The sequence below is a fragment of the Astatotilapia calliptera genome, chromosome 19 (assembly GCF_900246225.1).
Source record: "Astatotilapia calliptera chromosome 19, fAstCal1.2, whole genome shotgun sequence".
NCBI classification, from domain to species: Eukaryota; Metazoa; Chordata; class Actinopteri; order Cichliformes; family Cichlidae; genus Astatotilapia; species Astatotilapia calliptera.
Window position 1 is genome coordinate 25,827,072 of NC_039320.1, and position 20,626 is coordinate 25,847,697.

A 20,626-nucleotide genomic window follows, 5' to 3' on the forward strand; every position below is an offset into this window, starting at 1 on the left:
TTGTTTGTTTGTTTGTTTGTTTGTTTACTTACTAACGATATTTGGGGCGGTCCAAAGGCACTTTCCTCCTGATTTGCGTTACCATGGAGAGCGTTGCTGTGTGACGCCTGGTGGTATCCAGGAAGAAGGTGAACTAGCTGGTAGGAGGAAAAAAATGGACGATAATTTCCAACAAGAAGATGGTGGAACGGCAAGAAATGTAAGTAGGGTCTTATATCATTAAAATGCACATAGCAAGGTAATGGGAGGAAAGTAGCATTCATTCTGAGCTGAGTTGTGGGCACTGTATGACGGTGCAGCGATGCTAGTTAGCTAATTAGCTTTCTGTTTCGCTAATGCGAGCATCAGTAATAGCCAGTCAGTAAATGATATGCCAGAGTTTAACCTGTCAGTTACCTGCTCAGAATCATCATCATTCACTGTTTTTGAGCACTGGCAGCGGGAAGGTTTGTCTGCGTATTCAGCTAACTTTAACTTCGGGGTTAGCCACAGATGATGCTAGCTGAAATTTCCCCCACAAGCATAGCTCAGTGTTTTGGTAGCTCCGTGTAAACTCTGACCTGGTTCTGTGTCTGGCATTACTCCCTCAGAAAACGTACAGGGAGCATGCATACTGTGTTCCCACTGCTACCGGTTTTCTCCATAAAAGGCAAGAATGCCTGCTGTCCTGATAATGTTTCGGGGATACACTCATCTCTTTTTGTTGGTGCTTGTGGTTCACACACGTTCACATTTCTATAAACTACACAGAAAACATGACTTCAAATCTGAAATAAGACCAACCACTTTTAGTTGACAAAAAGACAATGTTTCATTTGAATTATACTATGTGTCTTTGGACTAATGTAAATATTGATACGTTTTTATTGATAGTAAATCCAATTTTTTTAAATTAATCATATAGGTGATATTCTTTGTGAATCTACTTTTTTTATTCCTCCAACATGTAAGCTTCACGGGTCACTCCATGGAAAATGGGTGCCTCCCACCTGAACCCCTCAGAATCAGATGTTTTGTTTTAATAACTTTAGTTTATATTATATTTAGCTTATATATTGAAGCCATACAAAATTCTGCCTATATGCTATAAATGTTTTCCAAGTTACAGGTCCTTGAAGTAAAAAAGGGGTGGGTTGAGATTTGACGCTTTTTTATTTCCTAATTTTTTTCTGGCAGTTTGTGCCATCATACTCTGTTACATATACTGAAGCTAGGCACTTACGATTTTCATGGCTGAAAAACAGTTTTAAAAACTGCAGCCACATCACTTGTACCCACTCCAAGTTTCACAATCTAAAACCAAAATCTTGTTTTTGTTTTGCGGCTATGCAAACCACACCCATTCATAGTTGTCTTTCACTCAGTATTGTCATGGTTTTAATTCCTTGAACAGATTAAATGGGAGTGGTAAGAAGTGATTATGTTGAAACCGAAAGAATCATGGCTAGAAGATGAGCCTGGTATCAGAATGTAGGTAAAAATGTATCTTTGTTTCTGTTACTTTACATCATAGACATTACTTTGATACAGTTTTGCTATTTGAACAATGATCTGTGGAAAGATATTGATCCTCAAAGTTGTAGAAAATGTCATGCTGAACCAAAATAACATTTTGGTTTCAGATTGTAATATTTGGAGTGGGCGCTGTTTTTAAAACTGCTTAAAGGTACAGTGTTTTAAAATCTCACCATGAGATATTAGTAGATTGCAAATTGGTACATAATCTGCTGTCAAGAAGGAAGGTGTGATTTGTTTAAGGACACTTGAGCCTAACATTAGCTGGCATAATGTTAGCTTATATCCAGCTGTTGTTGTTGTTTAGCCGGCTTGTTGTCAGCTGTCTGGAGCAATGACAGTAGAAAACAGTTTTCTACTGTCACTTGTCTGGAGATGGGAGGGTCCCATGTCTAATCTTCTGATAGTAAGTAATTGCGACAATATTAGGAATAAATTAGCATGTTTTCATGTGTTAGAGGATCAGGATTGAGGTGAGGAGGAAGAAGGGGAAATAAGGGAGAAGAGACTGCACTGATGGCAGGGAAGGACATAATGAGAAAGATATGAAAAATCTACATGTGAAAGTGTTAAATGGCCACATATAATTTGAAACATCTATTTTTGATCTTTAAATTAAAAGTGTCTTATATGGTGTTTTCATTTTGGCCAGTCTTCTGCAACATACATAAAAAGCAATTAGGCAGAAGTACGATGTCCATCTCGGCCACTTTATTCAAGATGGCGGGGCAATGTGGGAACTTCCAAAAACCTAATTATTTTAGTTTATGAAAACACATCAATTTGTTGGAAGACACAGATAAACACTATTCAGTGTATATTTATAGTACTACATTGTCTTTTTTCTGTAACCTCAAAAAATTACTCACTGTACCTTTATTTTCTTTTATTCCAGACAATTTCTTGTGCATCTCTTGTACTTAAGAAGTGATGAGGGCTGAATAAACCAAATCAAAACGCACCAAATTTTGACCTTCTGCTGCTTTCTTGCTCCTAGGACCTGTAAAATGTTCACAGTGGTGTAGTACTTCTAGCTGCTCGGTTATTCCCAGTAGGTACTACAGCAAATGGATCCACATATGGGATATGGCACAGAGTTTACAAAAACGGTCCTTTCTGACACAACCCTCCAATTTATCCTTATCTTATGACTGTCTGAGGCTGGGTTGTGTTTTCCCATATGGAAAAGATATATATAGATCTTATAAAGTTTGTATCCGTCTTGTGTGAAACTTGTATGAAAAGCATACAAGAGTGAAAACAGATATAAGATCCCTTGAAGAATTATATAATGAAACTTGTATGTTTTGGATACTTACTAAAACAATATATGAAAGTAATGAGAAAGTGGCCACTTTCATGAGTAAATCATGTAAGTTTTTACTATTTCTTTTCCATATGGGTTTTCCCAGGATGTTAGGGGAATGTTGAAAACACTACACCACTGACCCACCGGACGTTTTCATAGTATGGAGGTAAAAGTTTTCATGGCTTCGTAAAATATTCTGAAGTTATTGTGGAGAAAAAAAAGCAAACAGCTATTTCAGATTTTTGACATCATTTCAAATCTTTAAAATCTGTACATGTGTGCATGAGTGGAAAACAAATGACTCAGGTGTGCAAAAGCTCCACTTCCATGAATTTGACGTCATTGTTTAGCAATGTGCAGCTGTTGGAAAAAAGAAAACATGCCAGGAATTGATAAGGTTGGATGCAGAAGTTTCCAGAGAATTAGACCGTTTGGAACCTCCTTTTAACTGGAACCCGTTCTTGATTCCCATCCCATTTTCAGAAAACATTTAATGTGACAGTTAAAGCAAATTAAAACCACAAATTATTTTATAAACCCCAAATAACTGTGCTAATGTCTGTCACATACAGTGGTTTTACATGTTGAAATTACACACATTTCCCAGGTTGCCAAGTCTGGACGAAGAGCTCGCCCTGCGGCACACCAGTCATCGTTTGAAGAGACTCGTCACATAAGGAAGTCCTCCACCTCTGCTTCAGCAGGAGAGGTATGCAATCATGTGATAATAAACCTCTGCGTGTTATAACATTCATTTACAAGGTCATAAATATGCATTTTGGTCTTGTCTCATACATGAATTACAGGATGATGATGAGGTAGGTAGCATAAATTAAGCGATGACTTTGCATGGCTTCTAGTCCTAATGCTCAGCTTATCAACTTTATACCATTTCCGGTTATCTTACATTTCTTTTATCATGAAGTGTTTTACTTCAGTTCATCTGATTAGATTTGATAGGACTCAAATTACAGCTCACCTCGAAGAGCCAGCTTGACACACATGGTATAAAGTTTGATTGGAGTGCATAATGCAGGTGATGAGATGTTTGAGTTGCTGTTTTTCTACTTTAGCAGGTTTTAAAGTGCTCCGAAACACTCAGAATAGCTGCTCTTTATTTGTTGGCCTGTATATGTTGGCTCTTATGTGTTGCATTAAGGGTTTGAAGTGTTACTTCATACAAACTCTAAATCCTTTTAACCTTGTGAGTCACAAAACATTGTAGTTGTCTTCAGTTGGCTTATTTAGTATCACCAGCAACTGATAAATCCTCTCTTTCTACAAGTGCCTTTTTTACACAAATCACTTCAAGTCATGGCACAGTTTTCATTGTAAAGTTTGCTTCTTGTTGCCCTTGAATCATGTTGCATGTAATCATAAGAAATCAGATCATAAGTGACAGTTGAAATACAACAAATCACTTCACTGTCGTTGGCATTTATAGGATCAGTCACATCTCCTGGATTGGCAAACTGTAAACCAGCCAGCATTCCCAGAGCAAATATTCCAGCAATGCCCTTGCTTTAGGCTAATCTTCCCAAATTAGGCCAACTTTCCTAATGTATGAACCGGTATTCTCGCGCCCTCTCTGACCTGCTGTGCACATGCAGTACATTTTTCCAGAGTGTCGTGCGACTGGGTGGCGTTTTTGCAGTCTTCGTTTATCAAACCCGTTCTCTTCTGCCCGAAATACCCAACTGATTGGTCGCATTCCCGACATCCTTTTAAACAAAGACTCATTGCTTTTATGGGCTCATAGAGTTCGGTCACTACAAGTTCCTCGCCCTAGAGACCGTCATAGAATCCCAAATTAGAAACCTTAAGGCCTAAGCTAATTGGCGTAATAGCCATAACTATTTTACTACAGCTGTGAGCTTCATATTTGGTCATGAGGAATTGGATGCTCGCAGTTTTTGTTTTGTTTCTCAGGACTATTTTGGTCCTCCCCATTTTTGTTGAGTGAAATAACTGCCACAGGATACATTTATTGCACACAGGATGCACTTGACCTTATTATCTCATCCCTTATGAAAATTCTCCATTGTTGAAATGCCACATATGAAACATCAAAGAGATTTCACATCATGTGAAAAAAATGTTTAAATGCTGCTCTAAAAAAGCCTCCATAATTGTAATCCCTTTTTTGTTCCTATTAAAGAGACAGTTACTAATTGCACAAAGTTGAGGGAGCTCGTTCAGCCTCAGCTCTCTCGATTAATGGTAATATACAGTGGAGCAGAGTGGGCTCCCCCTCCCTCTGCCCTGCTTAATGGTGACATTCAGATTTATAAATGGCTTCAGTAAAGGAACCAGCCATGAAAGATTATTTCCTCTTTCATCATAAATGAAAGAAATTCTTCACGAACACTTTGTCCTCTGCAGACCCAATTTAGTAATGAGAAATGTTGTCCCTCTTTTTCCCTAATTCATTTGTCTAGTGCCCACCCTTGTGCGCGCTGAGGAATTTATTCATTCAAACGCTGGCCTCAGGGTCCCGGTCTCAGGATCAAGATTCTTACTCCGTTTACTATTTTCAGAATCAAAGAAGTAGACAGAGTGGGAGGTCATTTTTTTCCCCTCTGGCTCAGTTTTAGGGTCAGACTTAATTCCCACACTCTGCTCTATACGTTCTAATGCTTCAAATGGTTACTGCTGAAAACTATAATAAACTAAACTATTTAGCGCACATGCAGTAGACAAGCGGTCCCCAACCCTGGGCCATGAACCGGTATCGGTCCGTGAGTCGTTTGGTACCGGGCCTTGGGTGTGAAATTCATGGTTTCGCCTTTTAGCGTTTTTTTTTAATTTTTTTTTTATTGTTTTTATTGTTAACTCAGTTTCCCTGGGTCTTTTTCCGTGTGTTATGTATAAATCTTCTTTTTTGGTACCGGTTCTGGATTTATTTTGTTGTATTTATCCGCGACACCTTAATGGCCGGTCCATGAAAATATTGTTGGACATAAACCGGTCCGTGGCGCAAAAAAGGTTGGGGACCGCTGCAGTAGACGATCCTTTGCTCAGCAGATCAGGAATGTTGTTTACTCCACAGGTGGTTCGATCAGCATACCTTAACAAGACAGTTTCTTTTTTCTTTTTTTTTCTTAACAATTTGTGGATGAATGCTTCAATTTTGGAATACCTATTTATGAAATGTGTGTTTAACATGAGGCCACTGATTCTGATCAAGTTTACCCCAACATCTAATGAAAACATGCCGCTTCTGTGCTATATTTTCCGAGACTAAAGCCTCATAGGAGTTTGAATGCTTTCATATGTATTTACTTATCGTGAGTGTGGGTGAGTAGATATTCAGTGAAGCTGTTATTGAAGTTCTTCCTCCTTCCAGGGCCCTCCTCCTAAACCAGCCCGGCGACAGGGCGGCTGGGCAGAGGACAGCTCTGGATCTGGTTCTGCCAAGTACGTATTTTCACGTTCGCCCCCTCCATCTCTTGCGACTATAATGAAACTAAGCTGGGACTCCAAGCCGTGGTCTTGTTTTATGTGTTATTAATGAACTCTCATGCTGTTGAATGAGCTTATTTATCAGTGCATATTTGGCACTCGGGCTGTGAATCAACAAGGTTAGAGGGAGCCTGTCTGAGCAGGCAACTCTCCATTCGTCTTCATCTGTGAGCAAGGCGGTAATTGACATGGTTAATGCATCAGCCACAGGAGGGCACTGTTAGTCAGCTAGCCACTTCATCATGGGGGTTCAAGCCACTTAATCACCCCTTACCACTGCAGTCTGCTCTTTACACAAGGATCACAACATGGAGAATTCATGAAATATGTTGAACAGATGGAAGGTGTTTGCCAAAAGGCTTCGTCTCAGACTAACACATCTAAATCGCAATATTCTCCTTCACTGACTCAATATGAGATGTTTTAATACACTGTAGAACAGTTTGTTCTTCCAACTGCCATTGTGCTTCTTTTGCTCGGTCAGTGGAAGTGGGAGCACAGGAGATGCATTGAAGTGAACAGGCTGAGTCAATTGTATTTATTTGCGTAGTTTGCTGCACCGTTAGTGCAAGCAGGGAGAACGGCAAACTCAATAGATCTTTCCTTTCTCGCAGAAGGTCAGCGTGTCGCTTCTCCGCTTTTGCGTAACCCCCGCTTGATTCCCGGTCTCAAAGTGATTGAAATACAGGAGGTGTAAAAGGGGTTTGCACGTGCATTGATCCTCTCTGAAACAAAGTAAGTAATGGTCCCCCCTGGAACCAGCAAGGACTTTTCCCTTCAATGTCACCCCTCATGCTCAATCACCACCGCCCTCCTCCCACTAATCCCAGCGCAGAAATCCCAGGATTTGTCGATCTATCACTTCTAATTGACACTAAATGATCTGTCAGTTTATTGATGAACCTTTGAAACCAGGTTGTCACAATATATTTTATCCCTAACAACTTTTTCCAGACAGTTTTACCATGTCTATCGCTTTGCCTTACATGAGTCTTAATCAAGGGGCCTGTAATGTGTCTTAAGTGTCGCCACCCCCGCCCCGCAGACAGGACACCATCCAAGGGCAGGCAGGTAGGCTCCCTCAGCTCCTCTCTCGCTCTCCTGATTGGACTCTGCTGGCTTCAGATCGGCTGGTTTGGCCGCAGATAGCGTGCAAAAGATGGACAAAGCAGTAAATGAGCAGAGAACTGGCAAGATGAAGTGTTTAAGATAATTTTTCTTACTGGAAAAAAATATTATTAACGCTACTCATAACAATATAATATAAGATATAGGACTTGATATGGATTTATTTTCTTGTGCTTGAAAGTTTGACTGAACTACCTGAACTTATAGTCCAGTCAATTTCATTACGTTGTTAAAGCTTCACTTTGGATTCGCAGGTTTTGTGATCTGTGATTAAAAAAAATCATACCACATCATCCTATGAACTTAGACCCATAACTTCAACCAGGAAAAACATCCTTTAATACCAACACCCCCTCCTGCCAAAAAAAATAAATTAACCTCAGGCAGATCAACAGGAAATGAAATCCTCATGGTGAAAAAAGATGATAAGATATCACCTTTGAAAAACAAGCTATGAATAAATGTTCTTATTTGTTGCCATTGTCGTTATTGTCCCAATGTTGGGACAGATTTATTTTTATAAGAACCTCTTAATACTTGTTCTTGATAAAAATACAAAAGGATTTATTTATGGATTTAAGTATGAGCTTTGTATCGATCTGCACATAATAGCTGCTTGTGCTCTTGAGTTTTGGACATGCTAAAGAATTAAAAGAAAAAAGAAGTAAAAGGCTGATTGAATCACCTTTAAAACCACTAGGGGTCACTACTCAACCAGGAGAACCAACAAATGTATTTAGCTCTATGAAGGAAGATTAAAAATGATATTGGAAAAAATTTTTTGGGTATGCTTTTAAAAAATACACATAACTTACAATGTTTTGTTTTATTCCTGCATTTGTGTGATTATATGCTTTGCATATTAATAATGCTGCATTTTTGGTATGCCAGCGTGCATCTTTTCATACTGAGGGAAAATAAATGGAGAGAAGTCTGTAAATAGTTGCTGAGGCTGTTAAACTGGTATTATAGGCTGAGAAAACAGAAGACAACTACTGTCTACTCCACTAACACGGATGAAAAAGATATGCCTACCAGGAGCTTACTGTTAGTTTGAAAGAAATACAATTTAATATGTGTGTGTTATTAAATTTGTGTGAAAATTATTTTTCTCTGGTGACGTACAGATCTTCGAGAAGACCTGCAGCTGAGGACCTCGAAGAGTAAGTAGGAACAATATTTTATTCTTTCAGCTGTCAGATGACTTTCATAACTGTCAGCACTTTTTGTATAAAAATAGGCCAGTTTAAATTTTTGTTCTTTTCGCAGTAAAGTGGAAATGGCACTCTACTTCCCCAGTTGTCCTTGGTCGTAACTAATCCTCGCCTTTCCAAGAACAATCACTTAATATGATTAAAATCCAGCATGACTGAGTTGCCGTCACTTTTACTGCTGTTTCCCTGTTATTCTAGTCCCTTCCACCCACCCTCACACAATTGTGTGACCAGAATAGGCATCCACATGAGAAGAGGCAGGTAGAGGACATAGTCCTGTATGTTTGACTCATCATTGCAGCTGGAGCTTGGTGCCTGGATGGCTATAGTGAGACAGAGGCTTTGTGTGAAAGTGATGATGTTACTCTGCCGAAAAATCCCTTAGGTTCTGCTTCTGTCACAATTGTCTTGTCTTAACAATACTTATTCAGACTGTGCCTCCAGCTGGGTTTTTTTTTTTTAATTCTTAGAGGTGATCTTGTCTAGGACAGTCAGGCTGTGTTAACCCAGACAGCACAACTGTGTGTCTCATAGCAGCTTTGTCAGAGGCTGTTATTCTAAAGTCTGACTCAGACTGTAGGAAACTGAACAAGCACCCTACCTATCATAAGAAAGAACAAAAACAGGCCCATCATCAAAGAAAAGTCTAGGAGCCAACTCACTCACTCACTCCCTATGATGACTGTTAAGATAGGGTTTGAAAGCATTAAATAATTCATGCTCTCATACTTCCTGTTTCTACAGCCGCCGTCTGCGACCACAAACTCCCCAGGGATCAGATGATGAAGGAGGTAAGAGCACCCTTGCAATCCTCACTCTCTGTGCCTCCTTACGGGCAAAGTGGAGCCCTCCAGTGCCTCACCGGCACATTCATCCTCAGAAAGTAGAGCAGATAAGCAGGCGGTCAGATCATTGCTTTTCACTGGTGCTCAAACCATATTTCTCCCTGAATATAGCATGGATTTGTGTGTTAGAACGCTGACTTTGACCACTGAAAGTATGAGCGCGGTCCTTTTGATTAACGTGATGAGGGAATATGCTCATTTGATGGAGAGTTGAGGTTGTCCAGCCATCAGCCAGAACAACACAGTTAATCACAAAATGCACACACATGGACACAAAGTGTCAGACTGGTGCTGTTGAATACAGATCCAGTGGTAACACTGCTGCATTGACTAAGTGACCTGAGGGCTCGTGTGCACCACAAACAATGTTTGGACTGAGGGAGGAATTTTCAGCAAGGTGCTGCTGAAGATAAATGCAACATTTTGCAGTGCAAAGCAGTAATGGAACAGGGTTAAATAGGCTAAGTTAATATTAGTTGGCATGCATGCTGAGAGACGTGCACATGAACAAATTGAAAACCTTTTCTGTTAAAACAGCCATATTGTCATTTTATTAGGAAATAAAATAAGAATACTACTACGATTAATAAGAAGAAGATGAAAAAAATACCTAGTACGCTGTAGAGTGACTTTTGAGAAGATGACGAGAATTCATGTTTAATTCTTTGTTCATGAATCTGCTGAGTTTAAAGAGTACCAATGTTGTCACAATGACATGCAGAGATTTTAAACTGTATTATTTATTAATAACTCTTGGTAATTCCACTCAGTTGTATTTTTCTGATGTGTTTTATTTGCTTAATTTAAAAAGTAGAAATCTATTCCAAAATACAAATGATGTTACAGGGCAATAATAACTATTGAATTTCAATTTCAGAAACTGTTTTTTATATACATGTAATTAATGTACTTCTATATTGTTTGTACACACACGATTGTACTCGATATTGTCGGCACACTGGCTAAAATGGACAGTTGATTGAAGGGTCCAGAGGTTTGGTTCTCTTGCAGTTAATGCCGCTGGAAAGATTATTACTCTGTGAAGGGAGACCTCTTAATACAGAGCTGGAGGCAGGGGTATTGGAAATTACAGTGCTGAGGGTTAGTGAGATAGCCCCTCCGATCTTGATTATGTCCCCTACCCTTATCCCTTATGTCCACTGGCTACAAGCACAGAGAGAGACAGAGGGAGAGAAGGCCAGGCTAGCCCCAGTCCCCTGCTCCCTTCTCCCTATCAGCTGCCCCCACAGCCTCCTGCTGGTCACATAAAATAGCACCAGTGTCGCAAAGACACTCATCTATTTCATGTCTCACCGTCTCCCACTTAAACTGTGACGTGTTGACTGTTGCTGTCCCATAAGCCTTTCAAATGGATTCTCTGGCTGGGTAATCATTCGACTGGACCCCTGCGTAGATTATAGGGGTCCGAAGTAAGGCGAGGACACGGCCCGTTTGCCAGAGTCGCTGACTGGCATGTGCTGCCGGGAGTATGTCTACATTCACAGCAAATTATCCCCTTTTGATATTTACATGCTTCAGCGAGGAAGCCGGACGCGGCCGTGTAATAAGAATACGCGTGGCCTCTCGCTGCCAGACAAAAGCCACCTTGATACATGTCCAGCTGAGTGAAGGAAGCCAGCATGGATAATGCGTGCCATGCTGAGGGAAATATGCTCGTCCTGATGGAGTTGCCCTTTGCGTTGGAAGAAAACATTGGCTTGTTTGCAGCTGCTTTTATGGGCCACTTGACCTCTAGTAATAGGTTGGATTTGAAGCTCGTTTTAAAAAATGTTGTTGCTTTTTTTTCTCTTAATAATAGAGTTTGCACATAGACAGCATATGCTTCCGTGCTTCACGTCGAACTCTCACGGAGTGTGTTATTAGTGCGTTACTCGCTGAAATGGAAAGAAAGAGAGTGTGTGTGTGGACAGATAGACAACACAGGAAGCTGTTTGCAGAGCTGGATGGCAAAGCTTTTTGATGTCATTGCACTAAGACCATTAAATTTGATTGGGGGTCCAGGGGGGACGGATTCTGCTGAACGCTGTGCTTTGTAAATGAGAGGACAAAGTGTCACCGGGGCCTCATGAATATGAAATACCTGCGCCCGCATTTATTTGGATATCAGAAACACAGATGAATCTTGTCAGCGGCTAAACGAGCATGGCATTTTTAATTTGGTTTAATTAAAAAAAGAGAAAGAAATAAGTTATCGGCAGAGTGTGAGGCTTTTGGGCTTCAGCAAAACTTGGGGGGTAAGGTTTTGACCGGTCTACTCTTTTTTTTTTTTTAGGATTTATCCATCTCAGAATGTTCAGAATCAAAATATTTTTCTCCTTCTTACATCTAAATTTATGTTTGCTTGAATTCTTTTTTTTTTAGGGGCTATTTTGAAGGAATGGTGACATAGATGCCAAGATATTTCCTCACATCAGATGCAGACTTCCATCTCCTCACCTCTATTTAGCTCCTCTATTGACTTTCCCCTCAGGGTGCAGTACTGTGGTTAGAGATTACTGACAACCCTCTTCATGCAGTCCAGCTCTCTCTTTTTCTCTCGCTATCTGTCAGGTCTCTTTTCCCTCGCTTCCACTCCCCCACTTTCTTTCTCTGTCACTGTCCACACTCTGCTCTAGAGCTAATAAGGATGTGCACTTTGCTGCCACACCAGAAAAATACTTTTCAGGAAAGACACATCACACCCAAAGCTGGGACACCTGTAAAGCCTCTACTGTACTTTTTATTTTTTTTGAAATATATATTGTTTGTTATCTGTACAGGCACCTTTTCTGTCAACAAGCGGCAACTTACTCACTATAAAATCGTTGGAGAGACTTTTCTGTCTCTTTACTGCTTATGTCCAGCTATCCAGACTACTCTCCATCCCTCTCTTATTTCCCTGCCTTGATATGTCCATCTGAAAAATGCTGTGAAAGTTTGCCCTCTCCTTCTTGGGAGTGAAGCCATCCTCTGTCCTGTTGCGTTTTGCCAATTAAAGCGGGTTCCCACTGTTTGAGCAGCGGGCTGGCGGCTCCTGGCACCGCAGCCCCTGCCAGGCCGCACTGTGACTTCCGACCCCACACAGATGGGCCCGCAAGCAAATACTCGTGCACATGGCTGGATACCGCTCCAGTCGGAGTGGCAGAGTGGACATGGAGGTCGGCCTACCGGCCACCGCAGGTCCTGGGGGTGGGCGGCACTGACAGGGCCCAAATGCTAAGGTAGCAGGGGGTGCTTTCTGGGGAGCCCCTGACCAGCACCCCTCTCACAGCAGGATGAGCTGCTGCCTTGCCTTCTGAATATTCATGGCCGCATGGCTATTGTGACAGGGCAGCTCTTATGTGGATGTAGCACACAAGAGGGAGGGGAGGAAGTGCCGCTTACAGGCACGTAACCTTCTAGCAGCCGTCCACAGGGAATTTACAGTAATTTAAACAATGTGTTTGTATTGGTAAGAATACTAAATGGTCGTTTGATGATTATTTGATGTTCTTAAATGTGCCACTTCTACAAATGTATCAGATGGACTCTGCTTTTTTTATTGTGTGTATTTAGACATCCCAACGATTCCTGATCTGGATGAAGTGCAAGAAGAAGATCTCACCATGCAAATTGCAGCTCCACCATGGTAGTTAATTCCTTAAACTGTAAACACTTTCAAACCACTTAATCACTTTGGACACACACACACACACACACACACACACACACACACACACACACACACACACACACACACACACACACACACACACAGAGTGTGACTTACAGAGCCCCAACTCTATGATCTTAAACCTCTGTCCATGCACAGAGCAGTGGCTCAGTAGACTATTCTAGTGTCTTTCATGTTAACTGTCCTCCATTGATGCTGTTGCAGAGTGCCTTTGCTATATCAGGCTGAAATGGAGAAATAACAGTTGGGTGTGATTTATGCAACTCTCTTGCCAGGGTCCTTACTAACCGGGCCCTTTGATTTACAGGGCAGTGAGAGACACGTCGACATGTGTCGAATATGTTGCAAGGCTATGACAGCGGTGGAGGTTATTAGGCTGGGGCTTGCTCTCTGTGCGAGATAATATCCACATTGAACTCATTGCGAGGGCAATGTAGCGTGTAATGTGTAGTAAGTAGGACTGGCATGCACTGCTAGGCCCCGGCCACTTTGAGAGCCCCCCCACTTAATTCCAACCCACAGATAAGCAGCTGGGTTTCAATTTAAAGTGTTTAACACTTGGCAACCATCTCCTGCTCTCTCTGGCCTTTGCTTGAAATCTTAGAGCTTAAGTGTGTGAAAACTTCAAGCTCATCTAAGCCACTTTGCAGTCTTGCTTTGCGTGTATTCTGAAAGCAGGATTTTCTCTGTGACATGCTGTTTTCACCGAAATACAAGTTTGTTTACAGTATAAGTGCATCAGAAGCCTGACTTCCTGTCACTCTGTTAGTGTTCAGGTGAACCGAGTAATGACCTACAGAGATCTGGACAATGATCTGAAGAATTATTCTGCATTCCAAACCTTAGTGAGTCAAAGACACCTTATTTTTTTAAAAATACCTTCAATGTTCTCCTGCGCCTTCTCTTCAAGGTGGCAACTCTCATCACCTCTGTTTGTGCAAGCTAAGTGAATTTTACTGCACTGTTTCCTCAGGATGGAGAGATCGACTTGAAGCTACTCACCAAGGTTTTAGCACCCGAGCAGGAGGTGAGGGAGGTGAGTGAATTTTTAGTAAATATAGCTTGTGAGCTCCCAACGAAAGGCCTGTCCAGCTGTTTCTTGAGCACCAGGGGAGGTTGCTGTCTGTCTCTCAGGTAATCAAGATTTATGATGTGTACATTAACACCCTCTGCTCCCCCCCACCACTCTCTATTCCCCGTACTCACTTTCTTGGTATGTCTCGCTCTGCCTCTCTAATTCTTCTTTTCTTCTGTCTCTCTTTTGCTCTGCAGGATGATGTGAGCTGGGAATGGGATCATCTGTTTACAGAGGTGTCCTCGGAGCTGCTGATGGAATGGGATCAAGGAGAGAGTGAGGAGCTGGCTGTGTAGCCTGCAACTCGAGGAGGACGCTTGAACTGAGACATGAAGTTGCTCTAGTAGGAGTGAACATCCCACTACAGAGAAGGGCTATCAACTTACAAACTTCAATTACTGTTATTTTGTATAAAGTGTGCGTACAGCATTTGGTAAATTTTATAAATAAATAAAGTTGTCTGTGCATGGAGCAGTACAGTGTTACCTTACCCTGTCTTTTGCTTTTTTAAGTTCACTCGCTCACTTTTTTAGTTTGTTAGTTTTAACTCAAACAGCCAAAAGGCAAAGTGAAAATAGCAGGTACAGATAAAAATTCCCCCACTCTACTAACAGCATTATCAACACCTTCATACAAGTCCAAGGTTGATAATCAGCTAAGCTGAAATCCACTTGATTGTGTTCAAATTAACATTCCTCATTAAAGCCTACAACCTTATTGTTATTGACTGTGCCATTGACTTTATCTTCCAGCTCTTCGATAGGAGCAACCCCTTCTTCACTATTATCTCAAATGTATTGAACAGAGTTCCTATTGACACCTGGGGGATTAGCATACATTATACTTTTTTACTGGATAAAGAGGAATAGATGTGAGATAGGAACAAGGCAGCTGCTAGTGTGAGGTGTGTTTTCTTTAAAGCCAGAAGGCCAGGACAATGGAAAGGAGATGTCTCCATGTCTGAATTTAAAATGGCATTGTGTTCTAATGGGATCACAGTTGGCGTAACGTGGGGCTTCAACATGTGGCGATCATGTGTATCAGCATTCAGTTTTGCCTTTGGTTCATGTGTGCGAATATAAATGCAGACCTCCAAAGTCAGGCCGGGTCTATTAGGGAAACGGCTGTAACATTTACAGATTGTGATTAGGTTTATTTCTGAGGCAGAGAGCGGTCTCGTGACATTTGGAGATGCACAGAAAAGTCCTCAAGGGCACACAATCTACGCATCCAACAGCTCAATCACTGCCCATCACAAATAGATCCAGATTCTTTTTCGTTTGGTGGGCCTTGAATCAACTTCATCAGGAGTAATACCTCAGGACGAGGCTATCACGCGGGATATTTGTGCTCAGAATATTTGTGTGTGGCAGAATTTTTAAGTGGGGCCCTCAAATTCTGTGAGTGCTTTCTCTCTCTCTCTTTTTTGTCTATCAGATATACAAATGCACACTTTTTTACCGCCTCCACAATTGGCTTATTTAGCCAGACTTAATGAATTCTGCCCATATGCCCTGAGCAGCTGCTACGGTGCCCCTTCCTCCCGCCCCTGCCGAGCTGCGAAGTGCCCATCCATGTAGAGACAACCTCTAGCTGTCTCTCTGGAGAAGGCTAAGCCTGCCACTCCTCTGCTGGCAGCCAGCCGGTGCTGTCTGAGGTGGACCGCGGACGGGCTGAGGACTCAGATTAGGGCCCAGTGATCACGGGTTGCGGTCGTCCTCAAATGATTGGCCCAGGCGTCGGTGGATCAGAGAGGGGATTAGAGGGAGAGAGAGAGTTGCTGTTTGGCATGTGCTTGCATCCAGCTTCTCAAAGTGACCTCTCTCTACTGCCTCATCCTGCTGCTCTCTTACTTTATTCTCCCCATGTCTCTCTCTGTGTATACTGTATATATCCTGATGCTGCAGCGAGGCTAAGGATGACCTCTCACTGTCTGGGTGCAGTGGATTCAATCACATCAAAACAAGCGCAATGCACGCATCATTTCCAGCGAGGAAGACAATTGTGTTCTTTAAGAGCTTTGTGGTGGCTTTTGGATGAAAACGGTGTCGCCGGGAGGTGAGCCGAGTCTGAGGCCATGTTGATTATGTGTATATCAGATCAGATGATACAGGCCTCACATGGGTTTAGGGTGCAATTTATTTTTCCCTTGACATTTTTCTATTAAAATAATGGAGCCATTACCGCTGCAAAAAAACATCCACACTGCTCCGACGTGTGCTTCCGTAATCCGATATTTCACTGGAAATGCCTCAGTAATGATTTTTGATTTGATGGGAAACACTTTGGAGGAAAGGGTTTCCAGAATTTATGGGGTAAAAAAAGAAGTTTTCTCACTTTAAACTTTATTTATAAAGCAGCAATGTTTGTGAAACCTTAAGGCAAGCATGGCCCAGCTGAGCACAGTGAATTATTTTGGGTTTAAGTAGGCTATTTATCTTTGTCTTTATTGGGTCCCTCATTGGAACCGACTTTTCATTTTGTGGCAAAGAAAACACATGAGAGGAAGTAATAAAAGCTTAACAGTATTTTAAAAGAAGAAGAAAAAGTAGAAAGGTCCGTTTATGTAATGTTTTTTCCCTCCGCCCCTGTTGACTGGCTTGTCTTGATGTATTTTGATATTGGGCACTAATTGGAAGGATAGACTAGAGATAATATCCTTCCAGCTCTACCTAATATGCTAAGGTGCTGACAGGAGTTTATACATCTTATCTGTTCTCAATATCTCCCTTCCATATGGTTCAAATCCAATATGCTGAGGTGTAATTAAAGAAAATGGGGAGATGTAGAGATAGCTTCAGCCCGATGCCGGGGCCCCTCAGACACAGAGTGAGGGGTGAGGACAGACACGCTAAAGCTCAGAGCAATATTAGGTCCGGTTCATTCCACCAGGGGCCGCGTGCCTGTAACAGGTTCCCTATCAGTGACCTGCCCAGCTCTGCATCAGTCAGGTGCCGCGAACCAGCCACAAGAGGACGATTATCAGTTTAAAAGGAAAAAAAAGCAAGAACAGAAAGATATGCCCCGCTTTTAAGCCATGTTTTACTCATTAATTTATAACAAAGAAAAAAAAATATATGCAAGGTCAATTTGAATTCTGAAGCCAGAAATAATACATGCAAATGCAAGCATATTCAAATGGAGCTCGTGCCCTTTGAATCAAACCTCAAAAAGCAACCTCGGTATTGATTCGCAACAAAGACTCCATGATATTTCAAGTTTAAAGGAGAGATCCTCAACACACCACTAAGGCAGTCAGATCAATATCATTTTTTGATCAAAAGGGGGATTTGCCTTTGAAATGGCCAGATTAAACAGATGTTTTATTTTTCATTAGTTATACTGCACCTTTAAAAGCCCGCGGGGGGGGGGGGGGGTTCGTGGGGGGAAAGGAGGGGGGGGGGAATTACTTCACAGAAGAGACAATGAGAGTGGTATTTTTTAAGACCTAAAGTTTGACGGCTGAACTTTTTTTTTTTTGCTCTTTACTTAATGTTCTATCGTTCGAAGTACCAATTTCTTTTCTTTTCTTTTCTTTTGTTTACCCCAGGTGGGCTCGGACATGAAATGGCTGGGATGGTGGCAGCTTGGAATGCCCCTGGGTATCTTGCTGCCATGGTGTTGTCAAAAGACCTGGGAGGGGGAGTGAGAAGGCTAGGATGGTCTCTTTTCTTTTTTCTTTTTCTTTTTTTTTTTTAAACCAAGAAAAAACAACGAAACTGAGCTTCTGTTCTCTTCGTTACAAAGAGATCGGCTGAATTCATTTATTATTATTATTATTATTATTATTATTTCCTTCTTATTACCCCTCATATGTTTTGGAACCGCTGCGGGTTGGAAAAGGCAGGACAGGACAAGGGTTTGAACATGAAATACAGTCAGGCTCCACATTTGTCATGTATTTTATTATTTCCCTTCCTCACCTCTCAGACCTGTAGGCAAGGTCCTTCATTTTTCACATGACTGGTTTTCTTATCATTGTGGGCCCTCTCTGCTGGCCTACGAGTGACTTAAAGGCAATAAAACACAAAACATTCTGTAAAACACAGATGCCTTACAGTGCCTTTCCGGGGAATTATGATAATAACTCAGGGATGGTTGGAGTGGCCAGGTCATTGTGGATGTGGGGAAGGGGGGCTAGGGGCGATGGGAGTAAGTTCACCGAGGTTCTTTGAGCAGGGACAGGTCAAGGTGGGCTGTTGGGCCTCCCCATCCGCCCTCCCTTTCCCAGCCTCCCCAGTCATAAACTCTTCCTATCATGCAGGATGCCGGCTACAGAAGGTACAAAGCAGAACCTCTTTGTCTTGTAGCTGCTGGGGATAAAGCAGTGGCTGATGGGAAAGCGGTTGCGTTGGCCCCCTGGCAACGGCGAGGTCAGCTGAAGAGTTGATCATAGCCAGGAGAGGAAAAACTCCTGAGTCAACACGACTCTGCAGTCTGCCCCCTGAGGGTCAGCTATCCTGTGAACTTGGTACTTTGTAATTTAGTTCCTCTGAAAGAGAAGACAGAAGGTGACAAGATTTTAAGTCGTCTTATTGCTGAACTGTCTGGTTATGATTTTTTTTTTTTCGGTGTCTGGATTTGTTGCAGGGTGGAGGGAGGGGCTGGATGTAGTCCTACAACACCTTTCGAGTGTGTGAATGAGAAGGAGTGAGGACAGGAAACGAGTGTGGGCTCCACCACTGAGGTGCTGACAGAGGGGGGATAGAGGGGGCTGAGGCTGCACCTGTTCCGGCCCAGCACCCTCCCAGCAGGGCTTCGTCAGAGTCTCGGCCTTCTCCTGGCATCTGGGATGGGGGCCAGGCCCAGTCCCACCTCCAGCGTTTGCTCCACCTCTTCGCTGCTTGTGGATGAGAGACGAGAAACGCTGGAGGCTCCATCTGCCGAGGGCTCGCTGCGGTCTCCGCGGCCCGCCTGGGGAAAGGGGTTGCCGAGCCTCCACGACTCTGCCACGGGGGTCTCACAGTGGTAGACCACAATGCGGCACATCACGCGTCACATGCCAGCTGGCCAGGATTTCTCTCCTGTAAACAGAGACTAATGACCACTCAACACACACACACATAGAATAAATATCCCTTGGTGGAATGGAGGCGGGTGAGACTATGTAGGTGAAAAGACTTGGTTTGATTTCGTTAAAGGAGAGCAGCAGAACAAGGGGGTTCGTGTCACAGTGGGACATTGCTAAAGCTTCTCTCAGATGCTGACTATAAGTCCACTACATCACAGTCATGCAGTTTCCTGCTTACACGCAGCATCACAGGCCTCCCAGTGCTCTGCAAGCCTCTGGGCTCCAACAGGTCCACCCGCTGAGTCTGTAAAGCTCCCCTGTTGGATTTCTATTGCGTGGAACTGCATGGAGCAAAGAATTCAGCCAAGGAATCCTGTGATGGTTGGTTCTCCAGGCTGAAGGACATTAGTATCTCTATACTTCCTATCCGGTCTCCCTAGAATCTCCTTGTCCATGTCTCCAAAGCTCCGTTTTCCCCACATTCAATTAGATTATAATTATTTTTCACAACCCAGTAGTTTCATATATATGCCCCTCTGTCTAAATTGCCCCAATGTCCCAAGCATACACTTTCATAGGCATATTTATTTATATTCCTATATATAATTATATCAGTTGCAGGCTAGGAATAATGTGACATTGAGCGTTATTCCCCAGTTAAGCAGGGAGAGTGTAGAGAGGTCGCACGAGCTACACTGAGCCACTGGCAACCCAGGCCCTGCTGGTCCAACAGAGGATCTTGGCTTCATCTGCAAACTCGCAGTAAATATCTGGCCATCATTTATTTTAATTCACTCCTTTCTTGCTCAGATGGAATGGATTCTTAACCTTGTAGGACAAGGACACCCGCATGCTGCCTGCCTTGCCTTAGCTGCTAAATTATTCTTCATTCTTCAGGGGGAATAAAAAAAAAAAGGGAAAAAAAAGGAGTCCGGCGTTGTTCAAACTGTTAGCTCCAATGAAAAGCGTGCCTGAAAACATTGTCACTGAACCCTTGGACAAGGAAAAGAAGGGGAGTGGGCAGTGAAAGACAGAGTGGGAGAAGTGGGGGAGAGAGAAAAAGGGGAGGAGTGGTGGTGGGGTAGTCAGCAGCCTCCAGAGTGATTTATTTGCCAAATCAGGACACAATGAGTCGATTATGAGTCCTCTAATAAGAGAGAGTGTTTGGGGACCCACTAATTGGGCATGATTGAGTTGCAGTCTGGGAGCTGGGCGAAAAGGGAACCTGGTCGGCGGCTGTCATGCAATCATCAGCTAATCAGAGCTTTGAAATTAAAACTGCGTGTTTAGGGTAGAGGACGGGATAATGGCAGGGACCTGCCGGTGCTCTGAGGCAGCCTGAGGAGCCTGTCACTGTGTGTGTGTGTGTGTTTCTGCATGTTTGTTTGTGTTTG

The 20,626-nt window shown here is 42.5% G+C and overlaps 1 protein-coding gene across 4 annotated transcripts; it reads left to right on the top strand.

Moving 5' to 3' along the window:
• The first annotated feature begins 46 nt into the window (after positions 1-46).
• Positions 47-14,944, top strand: ift43 (intraflagellar transport 43 homolog (Chlamydomonas)). Of its 4 annotated transcripts, XM_026151883.1 has the most exons (10): positions 54-199; positions 3,432-3,533; positions 3,631-3,642; positions 6,171-6,241; positions 8,542-8,577; positions 9,373-9,419; positions 13,029-13,101; positions 13,916-13,991; positions 14,120-14,182; positions 14,419-14,944. In XM_026151883.1, exons 1-10 carry the CDS (start codon positions 155-157, stop codon positions 14,515-14,517), a joined length of 624 nt encoding a protein of 207 aa, XP_026007668.1. In that variant the 5' UTR covers positions 54-154; the 3' UTR covers positions 14,518-14,944. The 4 variants fall into 4 exon arrangements, with proteins under 4 accessions (XP_026007667.1, XP_026007668.1, XP_026007665.1 ...); XM_026151882.1 differs by lacking the exon at positions 14,419-14,944 and having other exon boundaries at positions 47-199; positions 14,120-14,402; XM_026151881.1 differs by lacking the exon at positions 3,631-3,642 and having other exon boundaries at positions 61-199.
• Positions 14,945-20,626: the final 5,682 nt, after the last annotated feature.

What these genes read in the sequence shown, in the direction of transcription:
- ift43 (XM_026151882.1), top strand. Translation starts at nt 155, where the DNA reads ATGGACGATAATTTCCAACAAGAAGATGGTGGAACGGCAAGAAAT. An exon ending in GCAGCTGAGGACCTCGAAGA is followed by an intron (nt 8,578 to 9,372) that starts GTAAGTAGGAAC and finishes CTGTTTCTACAG; the next exon opens with CCGCCGTCTGCGACCACAAA. An exon ending in GGGATCAGATGATGAAGGAG is followed by an intron (nt 9,420 to 13,028) that starts GTAAGAGCACCC and finishes GTGTGTATTTAG; the next exon opens with ACATCCCAACGATTCCTGAT.